This window comes from Oxyura jamaicensis, chromosome 2 (assembly GCF_011077185.1).
Source record: "Oxyura jamaicensis isolate SHBP4307 breed ruddy duck chromosome 2, BPBGC_Ojam_1.0, whole genome shotgun sequence".
Taxonomy (NCBI): Eukaryota; Metazoa; Chordata; class Aves; order Anseriformes; family Anatidae; genus Oxyura; species Oxyura jamaicensis.
In genome coordinates, this window is record NC_048894.1 from 50,650,616 (window position 1) to 50,664,708 (window position 14,093).

Genomic DNA, 14,093 nt, shown 5'->3' on the forward strand with positions numbered 1-14,093 from the left:
GTCAGCTGCAGCTGGGGGAGGACAGACGGATGAGCAATGGCTGCGGGTGGTGTGCACCTGTGGGAGACTCGAGGATGGGTAACTAAAATCACTTTAGAGGAAATCAGAGAAGTGCAATGAACATGTCCCATACCCTTATTAGGAGCAGAGGGATACAAACAAATGACACATCCTTTAAGGATGTCTGTCCCATGTGTAGTGGGGAAGTTTAGTTGAGGGGATTAGATTTTGAAATACAAATTTCAGAATGCATATAATGTAGATATAACAGCTTCTCTACCAAATTCTTCAATTTCCTGTGTTGTTCCTATTGCCCCATATGAATTCTTAATGCAAACCCATACATCACCTGCAGGTGAACAAAACAGTAGAGAAAAAAGTTTAGTGTAGTTTAAAGGCTCTTCTCCTAATGACTTAGCGCAGGATGCAGTCTGTCAAATATTTTGGAACATTTTAAAACACTGCATGGTTCTTAATAATTATTTATTTACAAACAAATTCCAAGTGAATGTTGAATTTATCATTTGGAAACATGTGGTTACTTCTCATCCCCAAACAGTTCATGCTACATACATGCCTAAATACACACGGCAGTGTTACAACCATACTTACTGAATCAAAACCTCAAAGTGCTAAGCTACATCAGAACATACCATACAAGTATATTAATGATCTTCATGGGATAACAGCCTCTCTTGAAACAACTAACCTCTTTAAGGACAGATGTGCATTTACCTGACAGCAATATCTGAAGCCACTGGGTGTGCTCAGTATTTTAGATCAAGTATAAACTGAAATTGACTCCCTGTCTTTAGCAAACCTGGGTTTGAATGACCACAGGCTCAGGCCCCCAGATCTACCAAGCCTTGCAGCATAAAAGCCTGAAGGTCAGTTACAAATACACACCAATTTCCTTTGTCCCTCCTCTGCTCCAGTCCTGCCGCTTGTGGCCCAGGAAAAGCTGTCCTCCTCCTCTTCTCCTCCCCAGCCTCTCATGCTGGCCTCCAGCATCAGCTGGAGCATCAGCAGAGCTGTTGGCTGGCAGTTCTTGGCAGATACTAAGAGACTCTCTCCCAGATTCAGAGGCAGATGAAACACTCCCAGGATGAGTGGCATTTCTGCTCCTCTGGTTTTATTTCCAGGGAACCCCTGAGTGAGCGTGGGCACTACACTAATGAGTCAAAAGACTCACAGGGCCAAAAAGTCTAGCTGCAGACCTGGGCTTACAGTCAGTACAGTAGAAATACTGCTCAGCTTACGCAGATCCCTGATCACAGCCGCGTCAACCATACTGTTTCAAAACAGACAGTATCTCAGAGCATATTTCTGAAATAATTTTCTTTTTTTAGTGCAGTGGTGGGAAATCAAGAACCTGTAAGCGCTTTATGGAACTTAAATTTCTATCTATAAGAAGCTTAATAACCAGCTTATCAAAAAGTGGGCTAACTATCTTTCAGTGAAGGAATTTGCTATTCCAACGACCCACATAAAATATACATAGAATGAAAAAGTCATATTATTTTAGTCAGAGGATACAATCTATTTTCCCGATAACCATCGGTATATTCCTTAATGTGCAGCTGAAGTCCCCCATGCCTCGCTTCACAAAACAGAATATAAGCCAGGCATTTTTCAAAGGAACAAGGTCTGTGGCAAGGGCAGCAAAAAAACTCCTCACGATACCTCCCCACCCCTCTTTTTTTAAGGTGCTAGAACAGTATGTGCAACTTATGCTTCAATTGTGTATGATCTGATACCTTTTTAATTTTTAGTCTTTTACTCAGTCATCAGTCTTTTTATTCACAGGCACAACTTGATGCTCATTCACTGAAGAGATTAGCATTGTCATTGTGGCCTAAGGACTTCTTTGCTTTTAATGCAGCTGCACCATCTACAACTCGTGGTATTAATCTACACACCCCTGTTCTTTTTATTTCCCATCTCCTCCCATCCAGACAAGTGACAGGCACAGAAGCTCCAGCAAAGAGGAGAAGAAGTCTATAAATTCCAAGCACACAATTAAGCCAGTGACCAGAGACTGAAATCCATGTTTACTTGAAGGAAAATAGATATTTGTGAAATGTTTTTTGATACTAATGGAGTTCATGCAATACTACAAATCAGTATTTTAAAAATGTACATAAAGTCTTTAGAAACTGGTAGTTTTAAAACACTTAAAACTCAGAGCGTTATTGGACAAAACAAATGTATTCATACAAACTTTGTTATTAGTTTTGGCATTTATAAGAGTGATACAGTCATAAAGCTAGCAAAACATTTTATCTGCAGGTAAGCTCAAATAAATTTGGCAAAAACTGCAAATGAAGCAAAATTGTTGCTGTTAGGATATGTCACTAGGGAAGAAAGTCCAGTTCTTAGAATCAATTTATGCTTTTAATGACTGCTGCTTCTTTATGCCATTTATCAGATGTGTTCATTAGTAAAATGATATAAACCCTTGACTAGTTGCATACATACAGTTGCATGTAATTGCTACAAAGTTCCGATTTCTCAAGAAGATACACAAGACTGGAACAACTTTTTCTTCCTTGTTGGATACCAAAAAAATGTCACACAACGTGTACAATTTTCCCACATTTTTTTTGTCTCAGAAAACCAACCATTGTTCCAGTTAGCAACACGCCATCTAAAAAATAAATTAACCAAATGCAGCTTGCTTTTATAATCATTATTGAAACATGTTTACAACCCATAAAATAGGTTCATAGATTTCTTAGGAGATAACAGAACTATGTCTGGATTTTATCCTAATCAACTGACATGAAGGTTAATCAACTTCTCATTTAATTTCTTTCGTTTTTGTTTTTTGTTTTTTTAAACAAATCGTAGTTTTACCTTTTCTTCAACTGGAAAGTTAAAAGCACATTCCCCATAAAAAGTTTGTTTTGTCTGGTAAAAATGAATACAGGAGATTGCCAATGTTCCCTAGTTATCTTTCCTAAATACAAACTTGGAAGAGGGGTGTAGACAGAAAAGCAGAAGGTTAAAAAAGCTTTACAAGTTTAGTTTGACAGATGATCAGAAATATTTCACCAAATTACAAGGTTCAAGAATTCTTGGACATACATGAAACATATAAATGTGATTAAATCACCCTTCAAACTGTATGAAACCAAAGAGGACAAGAGCAGATGTTGCTGGTGTACAAAAATAAAGCTGGTGTACACACAATGCATGTTTTGCATGGCAATATTCAAGATGTACATTTTCAATAGGCCTTCATGAATGCCTTTTGCTCCGCCATCACACTTAAAGATTCATTTTTAAAGAAATTAGAGTTCTTTCCATAATATGAGTCAAGTCAGGAAGAGTCCTAACCACTGCACTTTGCAGAAAAGTAAGAAACAGGAAGATTAGAGATGACAAATCGAATCATTCACATTTTGTGACATCCTCAGTCTAAGATTACAACTGATTGAAGGAATGCAATATACCTTTTGCCTTGCTCAAATTATATCAAATTAAAATGACTACAGTGCCCCTTAGCTGGGCAGAACATTTTTTTAAGCAGCTGCTGGAAATAAGAAAATCACTCTGAGACTACTCATAAGGTAAGCAGTGACAAAAGAAGCAGTCTATACCAAAACACTTTTTATACTAGGTGTTAAAACGAAAGGCAATGACAGTGAAAACTGCTAAAAGCCTTACTTGCATTTGTATAAGATGCTGAAAATGTTAAAATTTAAAAAAGGAAAAACTTATGATGAATATGAGAGCACAAGACAGAATGCAACGGTCTAAGAAACACAACCAATCCATTTCCTAAAGACTTCTATTCAGCGTGTTTTTAAGGTTCTGTCTTAGTGAAGTGTATGACAAAGCAAAGAATAAAAAGAATAAAAGAAGACCCTGAGAAGTTTCTTGGGACTTTTCTCCAGCTTGCATTGTTTAGCTGGTGAAGTGAAAAACTGCTTATTCCTATAAGATTCCTTGCTTCAACAGGGAAAGGTGCAGCATCATTATCATTGTGGAAGAGGAAGTAGGGGTGGTGTTCTGGTGAAAAAATACCGTCCTTTGCATCTTAAGAAAATCTAAGTGCAACTTTTAATTCTATCATATTTTAGGAAAAGCAGCATGGGATATTGCTGAAAAACATGGCTACAAAAACTTACCTTAATCTATAACCTTCCCTGATTTTTCCCTGTCTTCAAAGTTAGATTCTCTCTTTGAATGTTTCTTATGAATTTCAATAAACTTATTTGGTGACAGAATCCAACTAAACCAACCCAAGTTTGGGACAAAACTCTTGTTTCATGCTTCACATACATACAGCTTTCTTTCAAATTCACATTGTTGTGCATATTGTTGTTTATAATCTCATTGAACTACTTCATTACAATTTTTTCTTATGCAGATATGCATTTAAATTTTCCACATCTTCTTATGGACACTCTGCACACACTCAGAATAGCATTTGACATAGTATTTATGAATATGTTGTCGAGCAAGACCAGCATATGGCGTTTCTGGAAGCATTCATCTGAGAAGTAGCAGGAAGACAAATTTAATCCCATAGTCCATTGCCTCCTAATGGCATTTCTTTTAGTTCTTGAAAACACTAAACATGTACATAAGCCCAGCATCACTATAATGAAGGTCCACAGGTCAGAGACCTCAGTAATATTACCATTCCAAAAAGATTTGAACATCTTATTATCTGGATAACTTGCTGTGTCAAGCAAATGGCTTAACACTATTAGTGTAATTCTATAAATTTACCTGCATTAATTTTTTTAAGCTACCACTTAAAATGAAAATGTACTGTGTGCAGGGTTCCACACTGACTTGATCAATGAATGTCTAATGTATAAGTAATTTTCTGTTCTTTCTTACCTCCAGATGCTCTAAAATATAGGGCGGATTTGTCATGCCAAGCCTCAGCATAGCTCCCTCAGGAATAGCTTCAACCAGCTTCCACAGAAGCGTAGGGAGGTCTGTGCCAATGTCTCTGCCATAAGCCCCTGTGTCTTCACTGGTCAGCCATATCTCGCAAACACCCTCTGTGAATAAAAGAAAGAGATAATTAACAAATCTGTTTTAGAGCTGTTTATTTTATCATACAGCTGCTCACTCTGTTTAATGCAGTATTTCACAAGGCTATTATGCAGCCAGACTGGGTATTCAATTGCGAGGGGGAGGGAAGGAGGAGGAAGGCTTATCCCATGGGTAGCAGTGGGTTATTAAGTTCATTTTATGAGCACAAGAGTGCTACAACAATGCTGTAAATTATCATTGCTGTGGAGTGATTAACATTCACAGCCAATGACTAATTCTGTGCTGCTTCTACAGCAAGTCAGTCAAGTCTAGTACTCTGCCCTATTTTTTGAGCCTAATTCATTCAACACCGCAAGCGACTTTACCCAGGCAGAGTCTGCATTAATGGTTGTTATTAGCAGTCAACTGATTAACTGGTAAACTTCCAATAAGCAAAACCAGCTCTAAAGCACAGTAACTAATGGTACACTCCTGGCATAACTACTAAAATCTTGTATTCTTTACATGATACAATTATCAATATAATATTAAGGTTGTATTAAAAAGGGTTAGTCGCCACTACATGACTGATAGTGTTGGAAAAGTGTTAACAGCCAGGAAACAGGTTTATTTTCCATCAGTCAGGGCCTTAGGAAGCAGTGTATTTGATTTGCATTGTAAAGAGTATTGACTTTGAACACTGAAATTTGGTAATATCCTCTTGCTCAAAGAGGGAAAGATTGCACCACCCTTTAATAATAGCTGAAAGCAACAAGGTTTCATGCAGCCACTTCTATCAGTCTGCCCAGCTTTCATCTTTTTTGGAATACAATCCATCTCCACCCCCTCGCTACCCCAAAGCAAAAAAGAAGCAAATGAAAATAGGGTGGCTGAGAGGAAGACTCCTGTGATTCCCAGTGAGATAGATACCACTAACTTGATGAAGAGTTAGATTTCTAATGCAGATGATGAGCCAGTAAAAAAACAAAACAAAACAAAACAAAACAAAAACAATGTCCAAACACCAGAAGGTGCATAATTTGTCAAAGCAGTCTTCATGAAACTTCATCAAAGCACTCTCTGGACTAGTAGAAAATATATCCCAAAATATGAATGTTTATATTATAAAACATACATTTCAGGTGAGGAAAATGCAAACAACTACATGGAATTAAATCATGAGTGATAAAAACAGAAAAACAATTTTTCCAAAAATGTTAACTGCCATTCAAACTCACCCTGTAACAATAAAGGTGGACAGAAGGCTACGTTGAGCAAAGATAATTGTTTCAAAAGGTTTTCAAGTTAATTTACTTAGAACAACAACAACAAAAATTAAAGGTAAACCAAGAAACTCATTGCTTAAGATTTGCTTTAACAATAATTTAGTGAGACAGATGTGCAGCTCTGTTGTTTCAAGAGGCCTAGAGGAATGTATTCTTGAAGCAGCGCTCTTGGTTATCCAACTTGCCATCACAACCTTGTAGTCACATTCAGGCAGAGCTCCCTGGTGCCCAATCAGCTAAGCAGAACTTGCCAGCATACACAATCACACCTTGGATTCCACTGCTGTTGCTGATGTTTTCAGAACTGCATTTCACAACAGCCAGTGTGCTATGCTATGAAACGTATTCTGAGGTTCACCACCTGGTCTACGTTTTTCCCGAGTTACGGAAAAAGCCAATGAATTATTTATCGACTACATTTTAAAAACAAGAGAAACATAAATGATATAAATGATGGCTAATGTCCTGCTGTGCTTTTTATATGAGTTTCCAACAGCCATCATAACACTGAAAAACAATAACTCAGTTGCTGTTTTTCTACTGTAACAGAGTAATTCTCATTTTTAAACTTTCAATCTAAATGGTTGCATGGGGCATTTTTTGCACAAGCATGGCTGATGGAATACTGCCTCTCGGTCACCAGCTGAATGTTGAGGAAAAAGAATAAATCACTGGCTAGGAATGGAAATAACATTCACAGGGAAAACAACAGCAAGCTTTTAAAGCTGCATAGGTGGAGACCATTAGCCCCCCGGTGGGCTGAAACTTCAAATTAAATCACATGAAGAGGAAGCAGCTGTAAGAGTAAATCAGCAACAACAGGAATAACAGTCTCATCTGCTCTCCGATCAGGGTGTTGAACAACAAGCAATGGGAATAATTCATGCTGAGAGAGCCAAGGATGTAGTCTTACTATGTGGAGGATGGGGGAGAAAACCTGTATTTTAGAAGAACGTTCACTTCCCAAGTTCAGGCTGACAAACTGGACCTTCACATCCTGAAAGCTGCTATCGGTGCTAAGTGTTCACAAACAGGGGAAATGAACTTAGTGCACAACCATGGTGATACAGGCTTCCTGTCAGCTGTTGGTAGGCTGGTTATTCAAGCCTTTTGCATCCTGAGTTTAGGAGACTACTTAAACTGAGTGAGAAAAGAAAACTCCCAAACACTCTTAATAAAGTGAAAAAAATGCTTACTTTTTTCACTCAACCTTTGCCCCCCTGCACTCCAGACCTATGTAGGAAGCTATTCAAATCACTGTCTAACCATGTGTTTGTTGTTGTTGTTTTTTCCTTTCTTTTGCACTGAACCTCACTAGGTCAATCACTATTCTGTTATTTGATAATTTTGGAGCTAATAAAAGCAAGCTGATTTTGTAAACAAGAAAATTGATCCAAAGTACAGAGTTCAGATGTACAAATTTGGAGCATTCGCTACAGTATTAAGGTCAATTATCGTAACATTCAAGTAATTACAAGTCTGTCTTTGGTCACAGAACACAGTTTATTCCTCCCTCTGCCATCACCACCCAGCACAAGAGTAGCTTCAACAGCTGGATTCCAATCTGTGCTCTCTTGTACTGGGAGATGACTGAGAATGAAAAATGTTGCAAAAAACAAAAAGTTTCCAAGTAAATGAAGGAGATTCTGAGACTATTCCTTATTTCTTCTCCAACATCTCATAAAGCATACTCATTCCTGAGTATCCAAAATGCATTCTCACTTTTTTTTTTCCTGAGGGTAGTCTAAACAAGTCTTGTCACAAAGCGAAGGAGAAATCCTGAAGTTGTCACTTTTATGAGATATGTACATTTCTGTTTTAAAGACCACTTGAAATTATTCATTTCTTTAATAATAATAAAAAAAAAAATCTAGAGCTTTATATTCCACTTTATTTTCATGCCATTGTAGTAAACAATTTTCAGCAGTAGCACACAGCTTTCAAACTGAAGTGAAATCTACTCCATCTGAAAAATGAATTTACTTCAATCTACAAAACCATCTGAAGATGTTAAAATATCAGATACTAATCCTGCTGAAATTCTGTTTGTTAGCCTGCTGTAATTTTGTACAAATAAAACTCAATTGCAAAACCCCCTTCTATTTTCTTCTCCTTCCCATCTTCTCATCCTTCTCAGTCCTGTCAGATTTTGTAATGTGAACAGGAGTGCCTTCTCCAGCAGCACAATTCGCTGCAGGCTGCCACGGCGGGAGACCCCCAGCTCTGACCTCCTCGCTATTCCACATATGCTTATCAATAACTGCCTGACCTCCTTGCTATTCCTTCTCCAACAGCGAATTCTTATGGCAGCCTGCGGTGCTGTACAGACCACAGAAATACCTCTCCCACTGTACCACAGAAATCTGTAAGACCATCTGCCAAAGGGAGGTCTGACTTAAATGTTTGTCAGAAACTGCCTGCAGACTTGAGGACAATCCATCTAAAGCTGACATTCCTGATCACACCCTTAGAATTAAAAAAAAAAAAAAAAAAAAAATCATAGCCAAAGAAAGAAAGGCTTGGAAAAATCAAATTCACTTTACATGTGCTTGTTTTTCAAAATGAGCTTACTCTACATAAATTTGTTTTCTCTTCTGTTATTTGCATTTTTGAATTTGCCCTCAGTTACTTCTTTTTTATTATTATTATTCTATTTATTTATGTATTATTTACTTTTTTTTTTCAGCATGGATTTCACAGGGACTATTTACACACTTGAAACCAGCACACGTGCCCAACTACTTTGCTGAATCAGTGCCCTAACTGAACAACTATGAAGACATTTATATACATACCATGTAACTGTATCAACCTGAATGTAATGCAAGTTTAAACAGAAACTGCATGCTGTAGGAATCAAATTCCTTCTATACTTCCGAAGTACTCTGCAAGCATTGATGCAGCTTCAAGAGTTCAAGTCCTCTTAGAGAGCCAGCCCAACCTCATGGATCACACCACTGAAAGGTCCCACAGCAGAGACCTCCGGGAAGATTAGATCAACCTCAGAGCAACTCACTGGTACTAATGGGCATTTGGAAGGGCTACTAACTTCAATTTCACCAAGAAAGTGATATTTGACCTGTATATGAAGAAATTCTATAGCAAAGAGAGAATGCAGTTCCACACAAAAATCCTGTACAAACACACCCTTATCCCAGACTCAAAAAGTTATTTGCAGGTAATTGCTGCAATTAGGAATTGCAGGATATATGCACGCCATCAGATGATGAAAAAAGTAGACCAATAAAAAATACAGGTGTAGGCACAGAGCTGGTGAAAGAAGAAAGATCTCAGGCTACGATGTAAAGCAGCAATATTTTTTTCTGTCCTTTGGAAAACATAGGTTGGCATTGCAGCTCTGCTCCCGACACACACACACTAGTCCCACCACCGTCTCACTTTTACTCGGAGGGACAACGCTCTAGAGACTTGAATCACAGCCTAACTTTGTACGGGATCTTTATTAGGCCCAATCACATTTTCTCTTTTCAAAGATCTGTTCTTCACACCCTCCTGGACAGTCCTAAGGGAGTGAAAGATGATTGTTCACTCTTGTTTTCTTAATGCCGGCCACGTTCACTGGGGAACACCATTAGTGACTGCCAGCTAGACCTTGTACCATGGATCACCACCCTGTTGGCCTGGCAGTCCAGCCAATTCTTTCAGCCACCTTATCATCGCCTTATTCAGTCTATATCTCACAAATAGGTAAGAATATTACAGGAAACTATGCTAAATTCACAGTAAAACAACAAAACAAACAAACGACCTCCCCAGCTTTCCCCTCCTCCGCACAGCCAGACATCTTATCAGAGAAGGCAGTCACGCATCCTTTGCCGCTGGTAAATCTACGTGAGGCGATCCCAGTCACCTCCTTGTCCTTCACGTGCCTAGAATTGGCTTCCAGAAGGGTTTGCCCTGTGTGCTTCCCAGAGACTGAGGTTCAGCTGCCCCATAGTTCTCCACGTTCTCCTTCCTGCCCTTCTTGAAGGGCAGCGTGACATTTCTTTTTTTTCAGTCATCAGGAATCTCCCCTGATTGTCATGACCTTTGGATGATGAGAGAGAACAGCCTCGTAATGACACCAACCAGCACTCTCAGCACACTCGGATGCCTCTCATTGCAGGATTATTTCTATTACTCCTGGATGTCAGTCTGCAGTTGCAGAAACTGCAGCTCTGTTTCACAAGTGCTTAGTTCAGTACAAGCCTTAAAGCAGTTGTGGTTTCTGCTGCCCACAGGATGATATATATATTAGAAATGAAAACAGTAACTTGTATGGCCTACATATTTTTGAAAAGGAATGTGTTTGAGAACTAAGATGAAGTGAAACTCACTAAAATGCTACAAAAGGAAATACAGAAGGAAGGGTATCATTCATTCTACTACATCTAGACTAAGTGACACTGACTCAGATCATCCCACCTACGCAGGATAACGTATTATTTTAAAAGTACAATATTCAACATCATCACTTGAGAAGATTCTGTTTGGCAGCGTTGTCTGATACCTGGAAAAATGTGGTCTACAAAATTCAAGGTGATTTTTGTTTTCTTCCTCCTTTTATCAATGCTTACTTTAGGTAAAGGTTTGGACACACATATGATTTAGGATTTAATGAATAATATAGATATTATGTGTATATATATGTGTATTCTGTAATATATATATTAGTATATATTCATGGCATGAAATCGTCGAACTATATAAACAGGAACTTGATTTTAAAGTTTGTCTACCATAGACTTGACTTCATTAATTAGAACAAATCCCTGATGCTACAAATTTCTGCAGTGAAGATTGGGCTATATTTGCAAATTCCAAAGCAGATGAATTAATCACACCTTGGACCTGCTTAACTCTCCTGGCAACTGCTTTTTTCAAAAGTATGAGATGTGTCTTGACTGTCGGTTACATTTTATTTTTACAAGAAGTAAAATGCGCTATCTCATTTACTTATGTAATAAGTTGAAATTGGAGCTTAAATGCAGTTCAATGCTAAGCAGCTCAAGAAACAACACAAAGCTATTTCGATTAAAATGTGTTAATCTCTAAAAAACCTGCGATTCATATTATTTTTCTGCCTCAAAGTGCACTTAGATTTGTTGCGTGACTTTATGTAACATATGAAGTCTAATCAGGGCTTAGACCAAAGTAAACAAACAAACAAACAAACAAACAACAACAACAAAAAAACCACCACCACCAAGAATTAGGACTGCAAAAAATTTGTAGACAATTAAAACAAAACAAAACAAAACAAAACAAAACAAAAACAACCCCCCTGCCCTCACACAAAACAAACATATGCACAGGCTTACAGGCTTCTACTACCACCTTTTGCATTAATTTCTTAGGATTAGTTTGGGGCTTTTAGCTATACAGCCACACAGTGAAAGGAAGAGTTCTGGCCCAGATACCTATTTATTCTTTCATATTCAGCAGTCTAACTTTAAAGTAAGGACGCTCTACCATCCACTTTATATTTAAATAGAGGTAAAGTGTAGTAGAAGAATCTAATGACCATTTACTTAATGGTGGCTTTCTATTTTATCTCATGTGGTTACGGAAGTGGAAGCTACAAAGAGGTAGAGGTTTATTTAAGGATTTCCTTTTCAAAAGCCATGCATCTGAAAGATGAAACTATTTAGAACGTTAAATCACTGAATTTGCTTATTTGTTTAAAAACATTAAATGAAAGTTTCATTTGCAACAGCTACAATTTTCTTTTCAAACAAGTGTTAGAGCTGGGAGAGGGTAGCAAGAATCTGAGGATTAATATCAAAACCACAACCGTTCCTTTCGCTAATGTTTCGCCATCAAGGCATTTATAGTGGAAGCTTACTACCTGTGATTGTTGTAGGGTTCAGCAGTTTGGCAATTTATTTCAAATACTGTTTGTTTTGCTCATCTCTTTAGTAACAAGCAAAATATTTTGATAAAACAAGCCTAGTATCTGAAATTGTTACCCTTTAATAAAACAATAATTCAAGTTCAACTGAACATGAAACAAGAATGCCTCTGAAAGTAACAAAGCATAGTTAAAATTATTTCTTCTTCCTACACTATTAATAGCAAAAAAATATTTAGTAATAGAGTGTTCCCAATCAAAAGCATGCAGCAGATAGGGCCAACTGATCATTAAATACCGAAGAAAGCATAATAGGTTTCTCTGTTCCACAAAGCAAACCCTTGTCCTTGCTTATAAAAGAGGTCATTCAACCCCTATAGGGCCCTCTGTTCCTAATAGCCTAATGCTTGAGCAAAAAGCAGCAGCCCTGTCTTGCCCGGTTTGGAGCTATAGTGCTTTTAGCAAAGGGGAGAGGAAGGCGGGGAGGAAAGGAAACAGTATAATAGGTCACTTGCTGCTGCAAACAGCATGATAGCTAAATTACGAGTCCAGTTTCATTCTGCTAGAACAAGAGAGACTCCAAAGGGCATCAAGACAGACAGTCCGCAGAAGTTAGCTCAGCGCCAGCACTGCAGCATTATGCATCTTGCTTTCAAGGAGGATTAATGATACCATACATCATGATGATAAATTGGGTTTTGTAGTCAATTTGAAGAGAAAAGGGAAGAAAGCATTTCAAGAAAATTGGAGGGAAAAAAATGTAGTTGAATTTCATGAGTTGGTCCTAGTTCTCAGGCTGAGGGAAGAGGAAGCTATTCTTTAAGAGAAGTCTGCGCTGCTTCTGTGGGACACCTGCTTATGATCCTCCCATTTCCAGGCATGTGGGTTACATACACAGTGGCTTTTGTAAGTTAACTCCTGCACATGTGAAAAAAAAAAAAAATGCATTCTATATTTAAATTTGCCAGTTGGGAAAAAAAAAAAAAAAATTGCCAGTTGGGAAAAAAAAAAAAAAAAACAAACTTGCAATTTCATTTATAGACATCCTATAACAACTTGGTTTTTGGAGACAGAGGACATCTACAGCCTAAGTCAACAGAATGAAAGTCTTGTGTGTGTTAATGATGAGATAGAGAATTTGCCTACAGTAATTAGTTCTTCACTGAATCAAGAACATTATTCAATAAGTAAATTCAATGATACACAATGGTACACACATCAAGAAAATAAAAGCATAAAGGGATCTGGGGATGCTGGCTGATCAGGCTCAACATGAGCCAGCAGTGTGCCCTAGCAGCTGAGACACCAAACCTCATTTTGGTGTGCATTAAACAGCACAGCCAGCCAGCCAAAAGAGGTGATTCTCCCTCTGTATTTAGCATTGGTGAGACCTCACCTTGAATATTGTGTGCAGTTCTGGGCTCCACAATATAAGAAGGGTGTTAAAGTCCTTGAAAGCCATTCAGAAGAAGGCAACAAAGCTGGTAAAATGGCTGCAGGGCACATCGTGTGAGGCTGAGGACACTTGGGTTGTCTGGTCTGGAGAAAAGGAGGCTGAGACATGGCCTCATTGCTCTCAACGCCTTCCTGAGAAGGGGAAGTGGAGAGGGAGGTGCTGGACTCTTCTCAGTAGTAACTGATGACAGGACATATGGGAACAGCAGAAAGCTGCACCAGGGGAGGTTCTGACTGGATGTTAGGAAAACCACAGGGGAGTCAAACACTGGAACAGCCTTCCAAGAGAGGTGGTTGGTGTCCCTTGTCAGTCAGTGTTCATGAGACATTTGGACAATGCCCTTGTGAATATGCTTTAAGGTTTGGTTAGCCCTGAAGTAAGTCGTCAGGCAGTTGGTCTAGGTGATCTTTGAAGGTCCCTTCCAACTGAACTATTCTATGCTTTTGACTGGTTGACCACAGATAATGAATTTTGCAAATAGGGACTTAAACGCAACAGAAAGCTA

At 38.4% G+C, this 14,093-nt stretch overlaps 1 protein-coding gene across 2 annotated transcripts in view; it reads right to left on the bottom strand.

The window, feature by feature from the left end:
• CDKAL1 (CDK5 regulatory subunit associated protein 1 like 1) overlaps nt 1-14,093 on the bottom strand; it is a 422,830-nt gene that overhangs the window by 155,253 nt on the left and 253,484 nt on the right. For both annotated transcript variants that reach the window (XM_035316554.1, XM_035316555.1), the window contains one exon: nt 4,855-5,021. In XM_035316554.1, coding sequence (XP_035172445.1) covers nt 4,855-5,021 — 167 coding nt within the window. The remainder of the gene's footprint in view (nt 1-4,854; nt 5,022-14,093) is intronic.